The sequence below is a fragment of the Hydra vulgaris genome, chromosome 01 (genome assembly GCF_038396675.1).
Source record: "Hydra vulgaris chromosome 01, alternate assembly HydraT2T_AEP".
NCBI lineage: Eukaryota > Metazoa > Cnidaria > Hydrozoa > Anthoathecata > Hydridae > Hydra > Hydra vulgaris.
The window spans coordinates 7,174,492-7,190,000 of NC_088920.1; the positions used below are offsets into that span (position 1 = coordinate 7,174,492).

Below are 15,509 nucleotides of genomic sequence, written 5' to 3' on the forward strand. Positions count from 1 at the left end.
CTTCGAGGCATAGATTCGATTAGGTGATCAATGAAACTTGTAGAATTGCTGCCCAGGCCTTTTGGATTTGTTCAAACAGTTGATCATTATTACGAACACCTTCATGATTAACTCTGCGGTTGACGATCTCCCACAGGTTCTCGATAGAAGCTGAGATCTAGAGATTGAGGCGGCCAATCCATCACCGATAGGTGGTTGTCTTGAAACTACTGCTTGACTACATTTGCAGTGTGTTTTGGATCGTTGTCTTGCTGAAAAACCCATTTTATTAGCATATTCCATTCAGCATAAGGTAACATAACATCTTTTAGGATATTTTTATACATGAAACGGTCCATTATTCTATCGTTTCGATGTATTGGACCTAGACCGTTAGCAGAAAAACACACCCAGACCATTACATTGCCTCCATCATGCTTCACGGTCTTATGGCAGTAACGTAAATCAAGGCGTTTTCCGGCTGGTCGACGTACACAGCAATTGCCATCGCTCCCAATGATGTTGAACTTCGATTCATCACTGAACAGGACAGCTTGCCATTTCTGCACATTCCAGTCAATATGAGATGTAGCAAACAGGAGTCTTTTTTTCTGGTTTTTTAGTGAAATTAGCGGTTTCTTTGCAAGGCGTCGAGAAAACAATCCGGCTTCAACAGCACGTCGTCTGATTGTTTGGTCCAATACAGGCAGCTCTAATTGCTTTTGTATCTCTACTGATGATATCCAGGGATCCTTCTCGACGGATCTGACGATCATAAAATCCTCTCAGAAGCGGTGGAACGCGCTCTCCATCCTTCCGCTTTATCCGTCATCCCTGTAAACGATATTTGGAACATAGTCTTGATACGGTCCATTTTTTCACGCGATATTTATTACAAATACTTTTTTGTGACATTCCACTTACGTATTCGCCAATATTTTTCTTTCTTAGTTCCAATCCAAGACTGTCAGGAGTCATTTTTGCAGTTGAAGTCATAAAAATAATAAAAAAAAATAATCACGCTTCTCAAGGCTTACCGCGTTACATTTACCTTGTGATGGCCATTCCACCGATCATTAAATCATTCACCTTGTTAAGGACATATTTAAATCGTTTGATGAAGACAAGTATGCCCTTCGACTTTTTATCGATTTAAGTAAAGCTTTTGATACAGTCAATCATCAAATTTCAATATTTAATGAAAGTTTATTTGCTTCAAACCACTCATTAAGATATGTTAATTCTGTGTTTACAATATAAAAAATTTTTTTTAAATTTGAGTCAGGAAAGAAAACATTTGTGTCATCAGCAAAAATAATATAATTAAATATTTTTGAAGGCAAATAAATATCAATAATATAAATTAAAAACAGCAGGGGCCCAAGTATTGATCCTTGTGGAACTCCGCAATTTATTGATTCAAATGGGGAACTTGTTAAGTCATATGGTACTCCTTGTTTACAATTTTGTAAATAACATTGCAGCCACTTTAAATTGGAGTGAACTACTCCATAATTGTGTAGTTTATAAATTAGAATCTTGTGGTTGACAGTATCAAATGCTTTTGATAGATCTAGAAAAATTCCGAGTGTGTAACTGTCGTTATCAAAACCATTTAAAATTTGGTTGGCAAGATCAATTACTGCATGTTCCGTGGAATGGTTGTTGCAAAATCCAAACTGTTTATGATAAAGAATGTTGTTTTTTTCAAGATAATTGTACAGACTGTTGTGCATAATACGCTCTAGTATTTTGGAAAAACAAGAAAGTATGGAAATTGGTCTGTAGTTAGATTTGATTGAGTCATCACCGCCTTTGTATATCGGAATTATTTTTGCTAATTTTAGTTGGTCAGGAAAAATGCCGTTTTTTAGGGAAAGATTAAAAATTTTAAAAAGAGGTTTCTCTATATTATCTGAGACCGCTTTTACAACATCAGGGTTAACTTCATCCAGACCCGCACTTTTATTTGTTTTCAGCATACTTATTGCTAGTCGAAGTTCATCAATTAAAAGCTCCGACTCCTCCATGAAGGAATCAGATTTTTTCAAAAAAAATTTAAATGATTTTTTTCCCTCAGGAATTGCACCGGCAAGCTTTTTTCCTATATTTATAAAAAAGCTATTAAATGTTTCAGCAATTTCTTTATTAACAAAAGCATCTCCTCTATTATCATCTCTTTGCAATCTTTTTGGAAGATTATCACTTTTCACAATTCCCACTCCTGTTATTTCTTTAATTACATTCCATGTTTTCCTTGCATTTCCAAATGTTTTATTAAGTAACGAAGAGTAGTAATTTTTTTTGGATTGCTTTTTTAATTTTTCAAAAGAATTTTTATATTTTTTGAATTTGATTTCATTTTTGTAGTTCTTTTTTTTTTAAAAATTTTTGGTAAAGTTTTTGTTTCCTTTTTGACGACTTAATGAGTCCTCTCGTCATCCACGGACTTAACAAATTTTTAGAATTAACAATTTTTTTTATTTTTGGAAAGGCTTTTTCGTATTGTTTTGTAAACATGCGAATAAAAAAATTGTAGCCATCATTAACGTCATTGGAATCAGTTAAAAGTTCCCAGTTTACTTCATGTAAGAGATCACGAAACGTGGCGATTGATTCATTATTTATTTTCCTTACGTACACCGTTTTTGTTTTTATTTTATTCTCAAGGGTTGCAGAATTTATTATCAGAAAAACTATAAAGTGATCAGTTAAATCTGTTTTAATAATACCACTTTGGATTTTAGTCCTTGTGTAATTATTAGTAATAATATATCGATAATAGCAGTTGTTTTAGTAACACGTGTTGGCTTATTAATCATGGGAAAAACGCTGTATTGCAAAAGTGTATTTATAAAATTCACGACTTGGTTATTAGCTTTATTATTCAATAAATTTAAATTAAAATCACCTAATAAGTACACATTTTTTTTAATAAGCTTTGGTAGCAATTAGTTTAAGCGGTTTTCAAATTGATTGTAATTACCATTTGGCGGTCTATATATTGCAGTTATAAATGTATTTTTATTTTTTTTATAAATTATTTCAATAGTTAATGACTCACAATTAGCGTCATTTACTTTGAGGTTTTCAACATGTTTAAAAACCAATGAGTTTTGGACGAAAATAGATACGCCCTCGCCATTGCCGTTTTCTCTCGGTTGATGAATAGGTTTATACCCTGATAATTGAAAGTTAGAATTTATTGCGTCTCGATGACACCAAGTTTCTGTCAGACAGATAATACTAAACTTGTTACTTATATTATTTAACATCAATTTTAAATTTTCAAAGTTTTTATTTATGCTTCTGATGTTTATATGTAATAATGAAAAATAAGATGATGAAGAATTAAGAATATGTTAACATCGTCAACATTGTAATAAGTCGTATCTACTGAAAATTCGTCAAAAAAGTTCATGTTTTTATCATCGTCATTAATTCGGTTTAGTGCGTCTTTCCTTTCTGATATGTCAAAAACATTAAAACTGTTGGCTTCCGTCATTTTAACAATAAAAACTAAGAATATTATTTAAGACATAAAAATATAATAAATAAATATACTTTAAGCATTCTTATGTGATTTTTTAAAATCTTTAACTACTAATTTATCATAAATAACAACAGAATATTTACCGTTGTTCCTGTGAGTTCGCATTTCTTCAAAGAGATTTTTCCGTATGGTTAGGGTATCCAAGGAGTAGTCCTCATTTATAAATATTCCTGTTCCTTTTAACTTTTTTGAATTCTTTAATATGCTAATTTTATCTTTATAGTTCATGAGTTTTATCACGATTGATCTTGGTTTGCTTAGCCCAGTTTTTCCGGTTTTACTTTGTAGGTATTTTTTTGTAAAGGAATTAAAGAAAATAATTTAAAACAAATGGTAGAATGGTTTTAGGTTTCAAAAAATACTTATGAAAATGTAAAAAAATTTGAAAACATAATTACTAGGATTAAATAATTATGTATCTTAGTTGATTAATTAATAACTGTCATTCATTTATTAATTTTATTTATTCAAGACTTAGATTAATGTCAGAGAAGACAAAGAAAATTTATTAAAAACGAGATTAAAATACTTACAAACTATCTTGCACAATGGCATGTATCGTATCAAAAAAAAAGAAGTATTTTATAATTGAAATCACATTTGGTCTAATTTAGATTTTAAAACAAATAATTTAGTTGTATCACCAGCTAACTTGAGGGTTTTATAAGTTAATCAGCAAAATGGGTCAAAAACAAACATGTTTGATGAATCGAGTGATGAACCAGCGTCAAAAGACATTGGATATTCAATATATTATTTAATTCAAAACCAAACTGTCAAAAAAACATTGTTAGCTGTACAAAAATCGAAAACTAACAATCACGAATTTAATTTAGTAAAACTACTTAATGTTGTTACAGTAAGGCAATAAAATGAGAGCAATGATTCTAGCAAAATAGTTGTAAAGGAACTTTTAATAAACTATTCTTTATTCTAAAGTTTCATTGTGAGCTCAACCCAATAAAAATGCATGAGGCTCAACTCGTAAGAAAATAAGATAAAAGTCATGTCAACGAAAAACGTTACGGTCGTTTTTCAGAATTGTAATTGATTATAAAGCATCACTTGTAATTGATTGTAAAGAATGAGTTATTAAACATGATAATAAAAATGCATTTTAAATCTGGAGATAAAATAAAATTGCATAGAAAATCTTTTTTAAATTTTAAAGAAATCTAATTTATTCAAATTGAAGTTTGCAATGAATTTTATTAGAGTTACAGTTTAAATATATAAAGTTCTTTAAAAATCCCTGAAAAATAAGAATTATACTATTTACTAAAAAAAGCGCTTCATAACTATTTCGCTAACACCATTGCACCATTGTTTTTTTAGAATTTGAATTGATTATATAACATGAGTTGTAATTGAATACAAAACATGTTTTATTAACATATAAGGGATGGTTGCGTAAGATGAGCAGGTTCCTAAGACGGTATAACCTCTTTTACGGGTAGACTAATGAATTTTTCGCGAACTTTTTTGGTTAAGTGAATACACACAAGTTTGACAGTGTTATTTTAATTTCTTGGTTGTATAGTTAATTTTCTTTTATTGATTTACTGTTAAAAAAATTTACCATCCCCTTTATAATTTTTTATTATTCTATATTTTGTAAATACGTCAGAACGAAACAAGACCATCAAAAATTAATTACATCCTCAATATTTTATGCTTATCTACTGCTATTTCCTTGGGTTATATGAGATAGTACATAATCTGTAGTTATGCTATTTAAATTATGATTGCTTATTAAAATATGTTCTTGGTGAAGTTGCTTAAGGTGATACGTTTTTTGACGCTCAAAATGAGATGCGGCTTTTTATTACGCAAAGCGCGTTTTTCTAGAGTTATTCTCCGCGGAGCTTTATTTATGTATTTTAATAGCGAAAGTTTTTTCGAAAAATCGTTAACTTTTATAGAGATAGGAAAGAATCATTATTATTTTTTTTCATGGTTGAAATAGTTACTTTTTACTTAAGTATAATCTTTAAAGATACAATTTCATTTAAATTTTTTTGTTATTGATTTTTCGTTATTTTGAGTTTTTTTGAGTTTCATTAAATAAAGCTCATCCTAGGAAACTACTTTCTTTTTTTCTCAAACTTTAGAGGTGACGCTAAAGTAATATATAACAAACTTATTACGCGCACTTTAAGGGTTAATATAAAAACTTTTTTTATTTTCTTTTATCGGACTCCAAAAATGTAAAAATGGGTGACTTCAAAACCCTTATTATGCAGTCGTAGCGCAGTGGTTAGCGCGCTTGCCTCATCTGTGGTTCAACGCCACCTCTGCACAGGTTTTATAACATCGGTTAGAAAGAAGGCGTGAACTTTTTATCACGACGTCCGAATAACGTTGAAAATACGTCGATCAACGTCAATCAACGTCAATCAACATTATTTCAACGTTTTCTCAACAAAATTTATACTAAAATATTTATGTGTATCACTGACTGTATACTGTTTAACCACTTCTGATTATATAAAAATATAAAATAGACTTTATTTAACCACTTAAAGAGGTACTCGATGATAAGTCTTCTCAGAGTTTCTCACGAGTTTTCCTTTACAATAACATGTTTTTATGATAAGAAACGCTATTAGTTTACGTTATACTTAGTTGTATTTGTTAAACCACTTTTTATTATGATACGTGGTAATAATATGTTATATATAATTTTATTTTTTACGTTGCATTATATTATATTATGTAATTGTAACGTAACGATGTGTAAATATATTGATTTATCAATTAAAGTGATTTAAAGAGCCTTTAAATTTCTTAAAAGAAACAAAACAATTGATGCGAAAGAGGTTACTGGAAACACAAGTATAGAATGCTACGAAAACTTGAACGATATTATTTTTAAAGTTTTCAATTTTCAAGTTATTTCAATTTACAAATACGCAAATGATTGAAATAACAAAGCTTTGGATCTAATGAGCTTTGTGTTTGCTGACGATACCAATTTATTTTTATCGGACAAAGACAGAAACAAACTATTTTAAAATTTGAATAAAGAAATTGTACAAACTTCTACCTGGCTCAATTGCATTAAATTAATCTTATTGATAAAACACAATAAATTCTTTTGAATTTAGGAGGACCTCAATGAGTGGGACAGTTTTCGTAAAATGCATTTTTTGAGGTTGATAAATTTGTTTAAAATTTACTTTGAAAATAGTTTGATAACTGTTAACTCTCGTACTATGATAAACAAAAACAAAAAAATTGATTCCGCATATGGGTATAAAGAGTTTTATTAGACCATGGCATTTGTCCCATTTATTAAAAACTACTCATTAAATGGGACTAAAAAAATTATTGAATGGGACAAGTCTAAATATATATTAAAAGAAGACTCGTATAAGTTTCAAGACAGTGAAGCAGTAAGGGTAGTTTCTACCATTAGAGAACCCAAAAGCTATAAATATAGCAGAATGTCTGTATATATTGACAAACCTAAAATAATTTTATTAAAAAATATATGTATATTAAAATTTATTTAATTAATTTAGTAAAACAAAAAGCGTTGTTTAAATGCTTGGATATAATTCCCAGTAACTACACATTTCCAATAGGGAAATGAGTCATTGCCTGCAGCATCCCTATGCTAAATTACAAATTATAAATAAATAGCATATAAAACTTTATACCATATAAAGTATCTAGTTTACTTTCAAAAAACTCAATAACAAAGCATATTAGATATTTCAAAAATTCATTTTTTTCATGTTTAACCAAAATACAAAAATCAACAATTATTGCTTGTTGCAAAGTACATAAAATAAAAACCAATAAATCAAAGAAGGTGTAGAAGATATTAACAGTCAACTTCACATAGTTCGCATTCATAATAACGCTTCTTGCTGTTATTATTACAACTACCACATATCCACCATTGACAGGTAAAACACTGAATCCAAGCAGGCCGAAAGAAATTTTTCCAGTTGCATTTGCATATTTTGCAAGTATTTTGTTGTTGTTGGTTTACGGGTGCATTTTTTACAGATGACACAATTAAAAAATCTGCATCAGAGTTTTCTGTTTCTTTCACTCTTTTAAGGTCAATTTTTTTTTTCGATTTTGTGTGTTAGTTTAAAAAATTTTCCTCTTATTTTTACTGGCTTTTCTGGAGTTTTAGTAAATATAGTACTTTTAACCTGGTGTTTTCTTTTTTTTGGAATCTTTTCTTGGGGGTGCTTTAGAATACGGATGAATGGTTTCTGGACTAACTATTTTGACTTATGATTCTGAAGAATCAACTTGTTTATTTTTTTCATATGATTGTTGATTATCTGGTTGTTTATTTTCTGCTTGCTCGACGGGAAGAGGACTGTTACTAACACTAGATGATATGAAATCACTTTCCCCATTTAGAAATCCCACATTTAGAAAACCCACTGCAAGCATTTTTTATTTTGAACGACATAATATATGCCTTGCATGTTAGCTGAGGTAAATTATATATGTTAATAAGTCTCCCTAGATTCTGAGCCAATCTAAAATAAGATTTAAAAGGACCAAACACCGAAACATCCAAAGGCTGCAATCTATGACTGCAGTGTGGTGGAAATATTAATAAAATCAAGGAGTTTTCTTTTGCAAATGTTATTGTTTCAAATGAAATGTGGCTTTCGTGGTTGTCCATTAATAACAGCACTGGATGATCCACAGATGGCTTAGCATGGGAAAAAAAGTGCTTCATTGCAACAAAGAAGTTCTCACTTGTCATCCAACCACTTTTGTTTCACAGCCCTAAGCTTCCTGTTGGGGCTCCACTTATCATAAAATCCTTGTAGTTTACTCTCGGAAATATAAAGACAGGTGGAACTGAATTAACCATTGCATTCACAAAAGCTAACATCTTTGGAGGATCTGTTACTGCTATAATGATCCTGTCTCATCTGCGTTAAAAAGACATTCTGGTTTGAATTTATATTTTAATTGAACTTCTAACAAGTTATCAAAAAGCATTGACGCTTTATGTTCATTAAAGGCAGTTGCACAAGCAAGACTAATTTTTTCTGGCTTACGTAGTGATAATTTTGGATGTCGTACCAAAAACTTTCCAACCACTGCTTTCCTGCCATTTTATTTTGGTGCCATGACTCTGGACTACTGTTAGAATATAATGCAAATCCGTACTTGTAGGCTAACTGCCTAGTTTGTGATTTAGTTAAACCATAGCACATATTTGAACACATGAAATATTTTTCTATTTCTAATGTGTACAATGTTTTTATAGTCTAGCAGCTTTTGACATCTTGCCATTTTAACAGCTCTACATACTGCAGATTTTGATAAACTGTATATTTCAGCTTTATCTCGTATGGACATACCCTTAAGAACACTTTTGACTGCATCTTCAACATCTAAAGAGTTTTCACGTATTAATTTTGTGTTTGGTTTCATCTAAAATAAAATTTAAAACTTCACAAAAAACCAAATATATGCAATATGCAAATATTTAAATACAAACATGAAATATTTAATTAAAATACACACAGATATACACACACATATATTTGTACGTATATGTATGATACGTATACATACATATAGTATATGATATAAATACATACATATATTTGTGTGTGTGTGTGTGTGTGTGTGTGTGTGTGTGTGTGTGTGTGTGTGTGTGTGTGTGTGTGTGTAAATAGATATACATAAATGTATATAAATACAATAAATAAGTACGAAACAAGAATTAAAAATATATATATTTATATATAAATATATATATATATATATATATATATATATATATATATATATATATATATATATATATATATATATATATATATATATATATATATAAACATATAATGTGTATATATATATATATATATATTTATATATATACATATAATAATATCCGCCATCTTTTTAATACTCTCTTATCAACAACATATCTAAACATTTATACATATTATAAATATTATACATCAACATATCTAATTAAATATTTAAAATTAATTTCATTTAATAAACTATTGATCGACTTAACTTTAAAGAATACTAAAGAAAAGATTTTAATAGAGATTTAGTTATCTCTTAACTAATATTGAATTTTAGCTAAAGCATTAGTCACACTTCTTTAGAACCACATTCTAACATCAAGTTAAAACGTATTTAAAAATAAAATTATGTTTGACCATAACTAAGTTGCCGAAATATATTTTTCTGCTTTTTTCACACCAGGCCGTTTGGAAAAGTCCTATTCAATAATCAATACTTTGTCCCATTCAATAGGCTTTCCACTATATCCACAAATGACAGAACAGGCTAAAAATAGTAATACCTAACCACAAATGCTTTATAAATTTAAAAAGTAGAGACATTTGGGTGTTTGAAAATGGAGTTTTATTTTCCATAACTTTAGTGACCGTTGCAAAATCAGACACAGAAAATTGTTTTTAAAAATTACTTATTGTTCTTCAAAACACAATTACAAAGATTTGGTCTGTTGAATAGTTGTGTCAAACACTTCTTACAACAGAAGTTTGGATAGCCAACCGTAGATACTTCTATGCAAATTTGATTTTGTCCCATTCAATATTTGTCCCATTCATTAAGGTTCTCCCCTATTGTGTTTTATCAATAAGAAAAAATTTTCTCAACAAAAAAAATTTTTTTGTTAAGGAATGGAAATCCGTTCCTCAACAAAAAAACTTTTGCGTAAAGATTTCTCTTACTTTTCATCAGAAGAGTAGAAATTAAAGAAGATTCCTTTAAAACATCCTTGGTATTTATATTGGTTAAAATCTGTCACGGAATACTCATGTTGATTATATATAAACAAAAGTTACCAAAAATACAGAAATTCTTTAAAAGATTTAAAAATATTAAAATGAAAATAATTTAAAATAATCATAACGGAGACCGGTTCTATTTGCCACTGTTATCATTCTTTGAGCTCTGTAGCCCTTTAAGCCAAAATTTGTTTAACGTAAGACTAGGCAAAATGTGACAGGGGGGCAAAATAAGAAAGATCGCATTTATCATGATCCCAACCTCGCAATTTATTGTTTTAATGATTTTTGAATTGTTTGTTGGGCTTTAAAATAATTTTTTGTTACTAAAAATATCTTGAGTCACTTTGAAATAAAGAAAATAAAGAGAAGGACAACAATTTCATCTCCTGGCTATGTGACAATTACGAATTTCGATGCGTATTTGTTTTTATTTTTCTAAGCGTTTTTTGATCTCACGCAGTGGAAAAAAATTTTATCATCATTTTTAGGCATTGCTCTATCATTTCCATACATTGATATTTTACTTCTATTTCAAAATTGTCTGGAAACTCCTAAGTTTCGATAACATCATATAGCAAAGCAAAACCAGACGTGTTTATGTATATAAATATATATATATATATATATATATATATATATATATATATATATATATATATATATATATATATATATATATATATATATATATAATTAATTAGTAAAAAACACTTATCTAACTTTTATCTTCGACTTGGAGTTTCACCATTGCTGGATCATCAGGAAGAGATAAAAGTTAGATAAGTGTTTTTTACTAATTAATTATTGCGTAATAATAAAGTAAAAAGAAATGTCATTGAGAAAAGCAGCTTTAGGGTGCCCAGAGACCTTTGGTACAAAGTCAGGACATTTTAAAAAAAGTAGCAATTTTCAGAATAATGTTTAATACCATAAACTTCAATTACAAAAAAACATCAAATTCACACGTATTTACTGTTAGAAGATACCTGATTCAGCAAATTTTTGCCACCCAAAATCTTTTTATACATTTCACCACACAATAAAGAATTATTAATGATTTATTTTAATTTAAAGCAAGCATTTCACGGTTTAGGAATCGATAATATTACGTTTACTAGAGTTTTCAAAGCATTCAATTGATTTCGATTGTTCGTCCACTTCTTTTTGCACAAGGAAAACTCTTTTCCACAGCCGCATTTGATGTAGGAATCGATAATATTACGTTTACTAGAGTTTTCAAAGCAACAAATTTTTTGTTTCGAAACAAAGTAGACCATTTTTTATCAATCGGTAAATTCTTTAATTTACTAGAGAAAGCTTCCATTATTGAGTTTAACTCATTTGTTTCATCAAATAACGAATCTTTCATGGCATTCTCTGCAATTAAAAACTCAGCCGACTTTGAACTTCGTCATATTTAATATTAGCTTTTAACATCAACCAATCGGTTGATGTTAAAAGCTAATAGCAAACTATATGCTTAGCCACCTAGTACGCTAATGTGTAGGAAAAGTAGCATATTCATTTTCAACAAATTCACAAAATTCCTTAAAATTTTCATAACGCAATGTCAACCCATTAAAATAGCTCAAAACTTTAAATAATATCATTTCAACGTCCAGTGATAATCTTTCTCGTGCTTTTTTTTGCCGCATTATGGCATATATGCGCCAGACAACCAACAGCAATTAATTTAAAATTCAAGGTTTTTAATTTGGCGAAAACATTTTTCTGCCAATGTTGATTAGCACCGTAAAAACTCACATTAGCATTTTCTGCACTGCAGGCTACTAATTTTGTCGGATACAGATTATTTTTTTGTAAACAATTTTTCAAATATTTAACTATTATGGTCGACGTTTCTTACGGCAAATTTGCAAAATCGAATAATTTTACTGCCAAACCATGCACTGAAAAATATGTTATTATAATTGGAAAATATTTATTTGTTTATGGTTGGAATCGTTGGTAGCAGTAGAAAAATAACCATCTCCTAATTCGTTGAGTTAATTCTTTACTGAACTTGGCGCTAAACGTTACAAAATATAGCCTGAGTCTTTGTTATTATTATTATTATTTCATTTATTAAACACCCAATGTAATTTACAAGGTAAAAAAGAAAAATAAGAAAGTTATTTCTCGTGATTTTCACTTAAGAATTTTTTCTTCCAGAATTTGTTTAAAAATTCCTCTTTGCTCTTTCGCATTCCAGCACTCTATTGCATGTTTCAAAGTTTGTTCAACTTCGGAGGGAATTTCACTTTTAGAAAGTGCTGTTTTTATCTTCTTTTTATTTTGAATTAAGTTTTGAAAATTTAGCATCCGAAAACGGCATAGGTCCTAAACATCGCCAACAAACGAATGTTTAAATAAGGGGTGTTTCAGTTGTGAAAAGATAATGTCTGAAGTTGTTTTATTATTAAGAAGACGAAGAAACAAGTTTAATTTATTTTGTTGAATACTTTTTGAAATTTCCTGGATTTTAAATAACGAATTTGTATAGTTCTTACTGTGTTTTGAAACATTTAGAAGCGATTTTAATGCACTCCTTCCAATTACATCTAGCTTTTTCATCAAATCAGAATTATGTAGATCAGAAATCAGTATGTAAATCAGATTTATGTATGAATTTGTGTAGGATGACTAAAACTTTTTTGCTATTTCCGAATCTAGAAATATTGTTGTCAAAAGTTTGTTAGTACATTCATTACTTCGGAATGAAAGCAAATGAACGATCGTGTGATACGCTAGAACTGCTTCCTTAGCTGATATTTTCTTAGATACCGGCGTATTTTTACTAAGGAAAAAGCTCCCTATTTGAGCTGTTGACTGTTTGGATTTTCATCATGAAGTTTAGTACTACAATGTCTAGAAATCACTGGGGCGCCTGTACTTCCAATATCGTTATCCGATAAAAAATATGAACAGACTGCGAAAGAATTTCACTTTCTTCTCTTTTTAGTACCATCAAAATCTTTAGAATATTCTTCTCAATAAAGAATCTTCCTCATTGTAGCCATTATACAGTTTGACAGTAATTTAATTAATCTTGAAAGTAAAAACATTCAAATTAAAAACAAAATTATTACTTTGAGTATCCTGAAGCAAACATTTATTGGTGTATAATAAATAATAAAAGAATCTATGTATCTGAAAAAAAAGCGATTAAATTGAAACTGACTACAACATACTTTATTTTAAGATTCAGCTTGATATGTGTGCAATATATTCTTTTTTTCCCTGAGACACTAATGAATCACTTTTTTTTTAGTATAGTTATATTTTAATTTATACATGTCATTTCTCACTATCTGAGTGCGAAACTAAAAAACAATATAAGCTACATATAACCTTTCAAAACAAAATTCCCAAGTGGCTTACAAACAGGATTATCAACACGTTCATAAGTCATTACGTGATTCTGAGCACGTGTGTAAAACCGTTAATGTGATGTGAGTCGCTAAATATTCTCAGGCGAATATTAGACAAGATTTACAACATTATTGAGGTTCACACAGGAAATAGTTCATCACATCATTTATTTTTTGAATTGTTTTGTGAATTTATAGTCAATTCAAAATTGCCTCAAACCTTTCTCGAGATAGTAAGCTTGATTACCTTAAAATTTTAAAAAATTTCAGGACAAATCAGAACGGGAACCCGAATTTCAGGACAAAATTAGAACATTTTAAGAATCAGGATGAACTTCTAAAAATCAGAATATTCCTAATAAAATCAGGAGATCTGGGCACCCTAAACAGCTTTGACACTTATTGTAAATAAAGATGCTTTACGCAGAAGGATTCAAAAACAAATTAAAAAACTTAGATTTTATTAATATACATAAAAAGTCACTTAGTTCATTTAAAAAAGTTTTGCCAGATGATACTCAAAGCCAATTAGTTAACTACTTGTTTAATAACATAAAAGTTGACTCAATGGCAGTGATCAGCGTAATAATCAAGAATATCAGAAATATTATTACTTTAAAATATAATTATCATGTCCGCAGAGACACTACGGACATTTTCTGTAAACTTTTTTGTATCAATAATGTATTTTGCCTAGTAGAGAAGCATACGTTAAAACTACACGTATGAGCTAAATTGATACACTTGCTCATAATTCAAAAATGAATGTTTAGTAAAGACCTCCTTTACTCTGCAAAGCTTTTTTTTACGACAAAATTATTGTTATTAACGATTAGAAAAACACTGACAGACATTATTTTATGGTAAATAATTTCAACATATAAGTGTTTCATATAGCGGTTGTAAAGTGGTTATTGTGTAAAAATCTTGTAATTTCTTAATTAATCAAAATCCTTCCTTACAAAACATTCTTAAGTAATATTGAACACTCTGAATATATATAAACAAAATTTTAAATCTTACCTAATTCTCGACATCTTTCCGCACAATGGCTTAACTAATAAAAAATACACAAAAATATAAAATCAAAAAACATGAAAAAATAAAAAATCGAAAAATACAAAAATATATAAAGTCAAAAAGCGCAAAAAAATATAATATAAATTAGATAAAAAGTGAAAAATGTATATTTATTTTTTAACAGTTGTAAAACTGTAAGAAAATATATATTGTAAAACCTTGTAATCATGAAAAGTTAATGCAATAATAAAATTGTAAATAATTATTGTTTTAAAGACACACACACAAAAAAAAAAAATTTTAATTATTGTCAAATCCGATTTAAACTACTTTTATTGAAATTGAGAATTCTAATTCGATTTGAACTTTTTTAAATTGCATTCTGAAAAAGAAAATTTTCTAACTCTTTAGGTTAAAAATAAGAACATTCTGTAAATGTATCGCAAAAAAAATTATTATCTGGATCTATGTTTTCAAAGCCATGTTTGTTGTTTAATTATTTTAAAATTGGTTTAAGTAAGGTTTCTTTTCAAGAATGCGTACTTCGATTATTTGTTTAGAGCGTTTTTAAAAATATTATTTTTAAAAGAAATAATTTTATCGTGACGAACCAAAACATTCTCACCATTTAAACGTCGTTCTTTCACTTCCGCAAACAATTTTCTTCTGATTGCAACTGTTTTGCGAGAAAAGTCTTCATTTATATAAATGTTTGTTCCTCTGAGACGAGTTGATTCTTTAAAATTTTAGCTTGTCTTTGTATTGTTGAAGTTTTAAGACCCTTGGACGTCCAACATTTTTTGGCCCTGTACGATGTGC

The 15,509-nt window shown here is 28.9% G+C and overlaps 1 protein-coding gene across 1 annotated transcript in view; it reads right to left on the reverse strand.

Moving 5' to 3' along the window:
* Nucleotides 1-1,206: 1,206 nt before the first annotated feature.
* LOC136074031 (uncharacterized) overlaps nucleotides 1,207-15,509 on the reverse strand; it is a 22,249-nt gene continuing 7,946 nt past the window's right edge. Inside the window, exons 3-8 of the mRNA XM_065786329.1 lie at nucleotides 8,831-8,953; nucleotides 7,063-7,151; nucleotides 6,945-7,000; nucleotides 3,377-3,498; nucleotides 1,351-2,291; nucleotides 1,207-1,222 (exon numbers count right to left, since the gene is read on the reverse strand). Coding sequence (XP_065642401.1) covers nucleotides 1,207-1,222; nucleotides 1,351-2,291; nucleotides 3,377-3,498; nucleotides 6,945-7,000; nucleotides 7,063-7,151; nucleotides 8,831-8,953 — 1,347 coding nt within the window. The remainder of the gene's footprint in view (nucleotides 1,223-1,350; nucleotides 2,292-3,376; nucleotides 3,499-6,944; nucleotides 7,001-7,062; nucleotides 7,152-8,830; nucleotides 8,954-15,509) is intronic.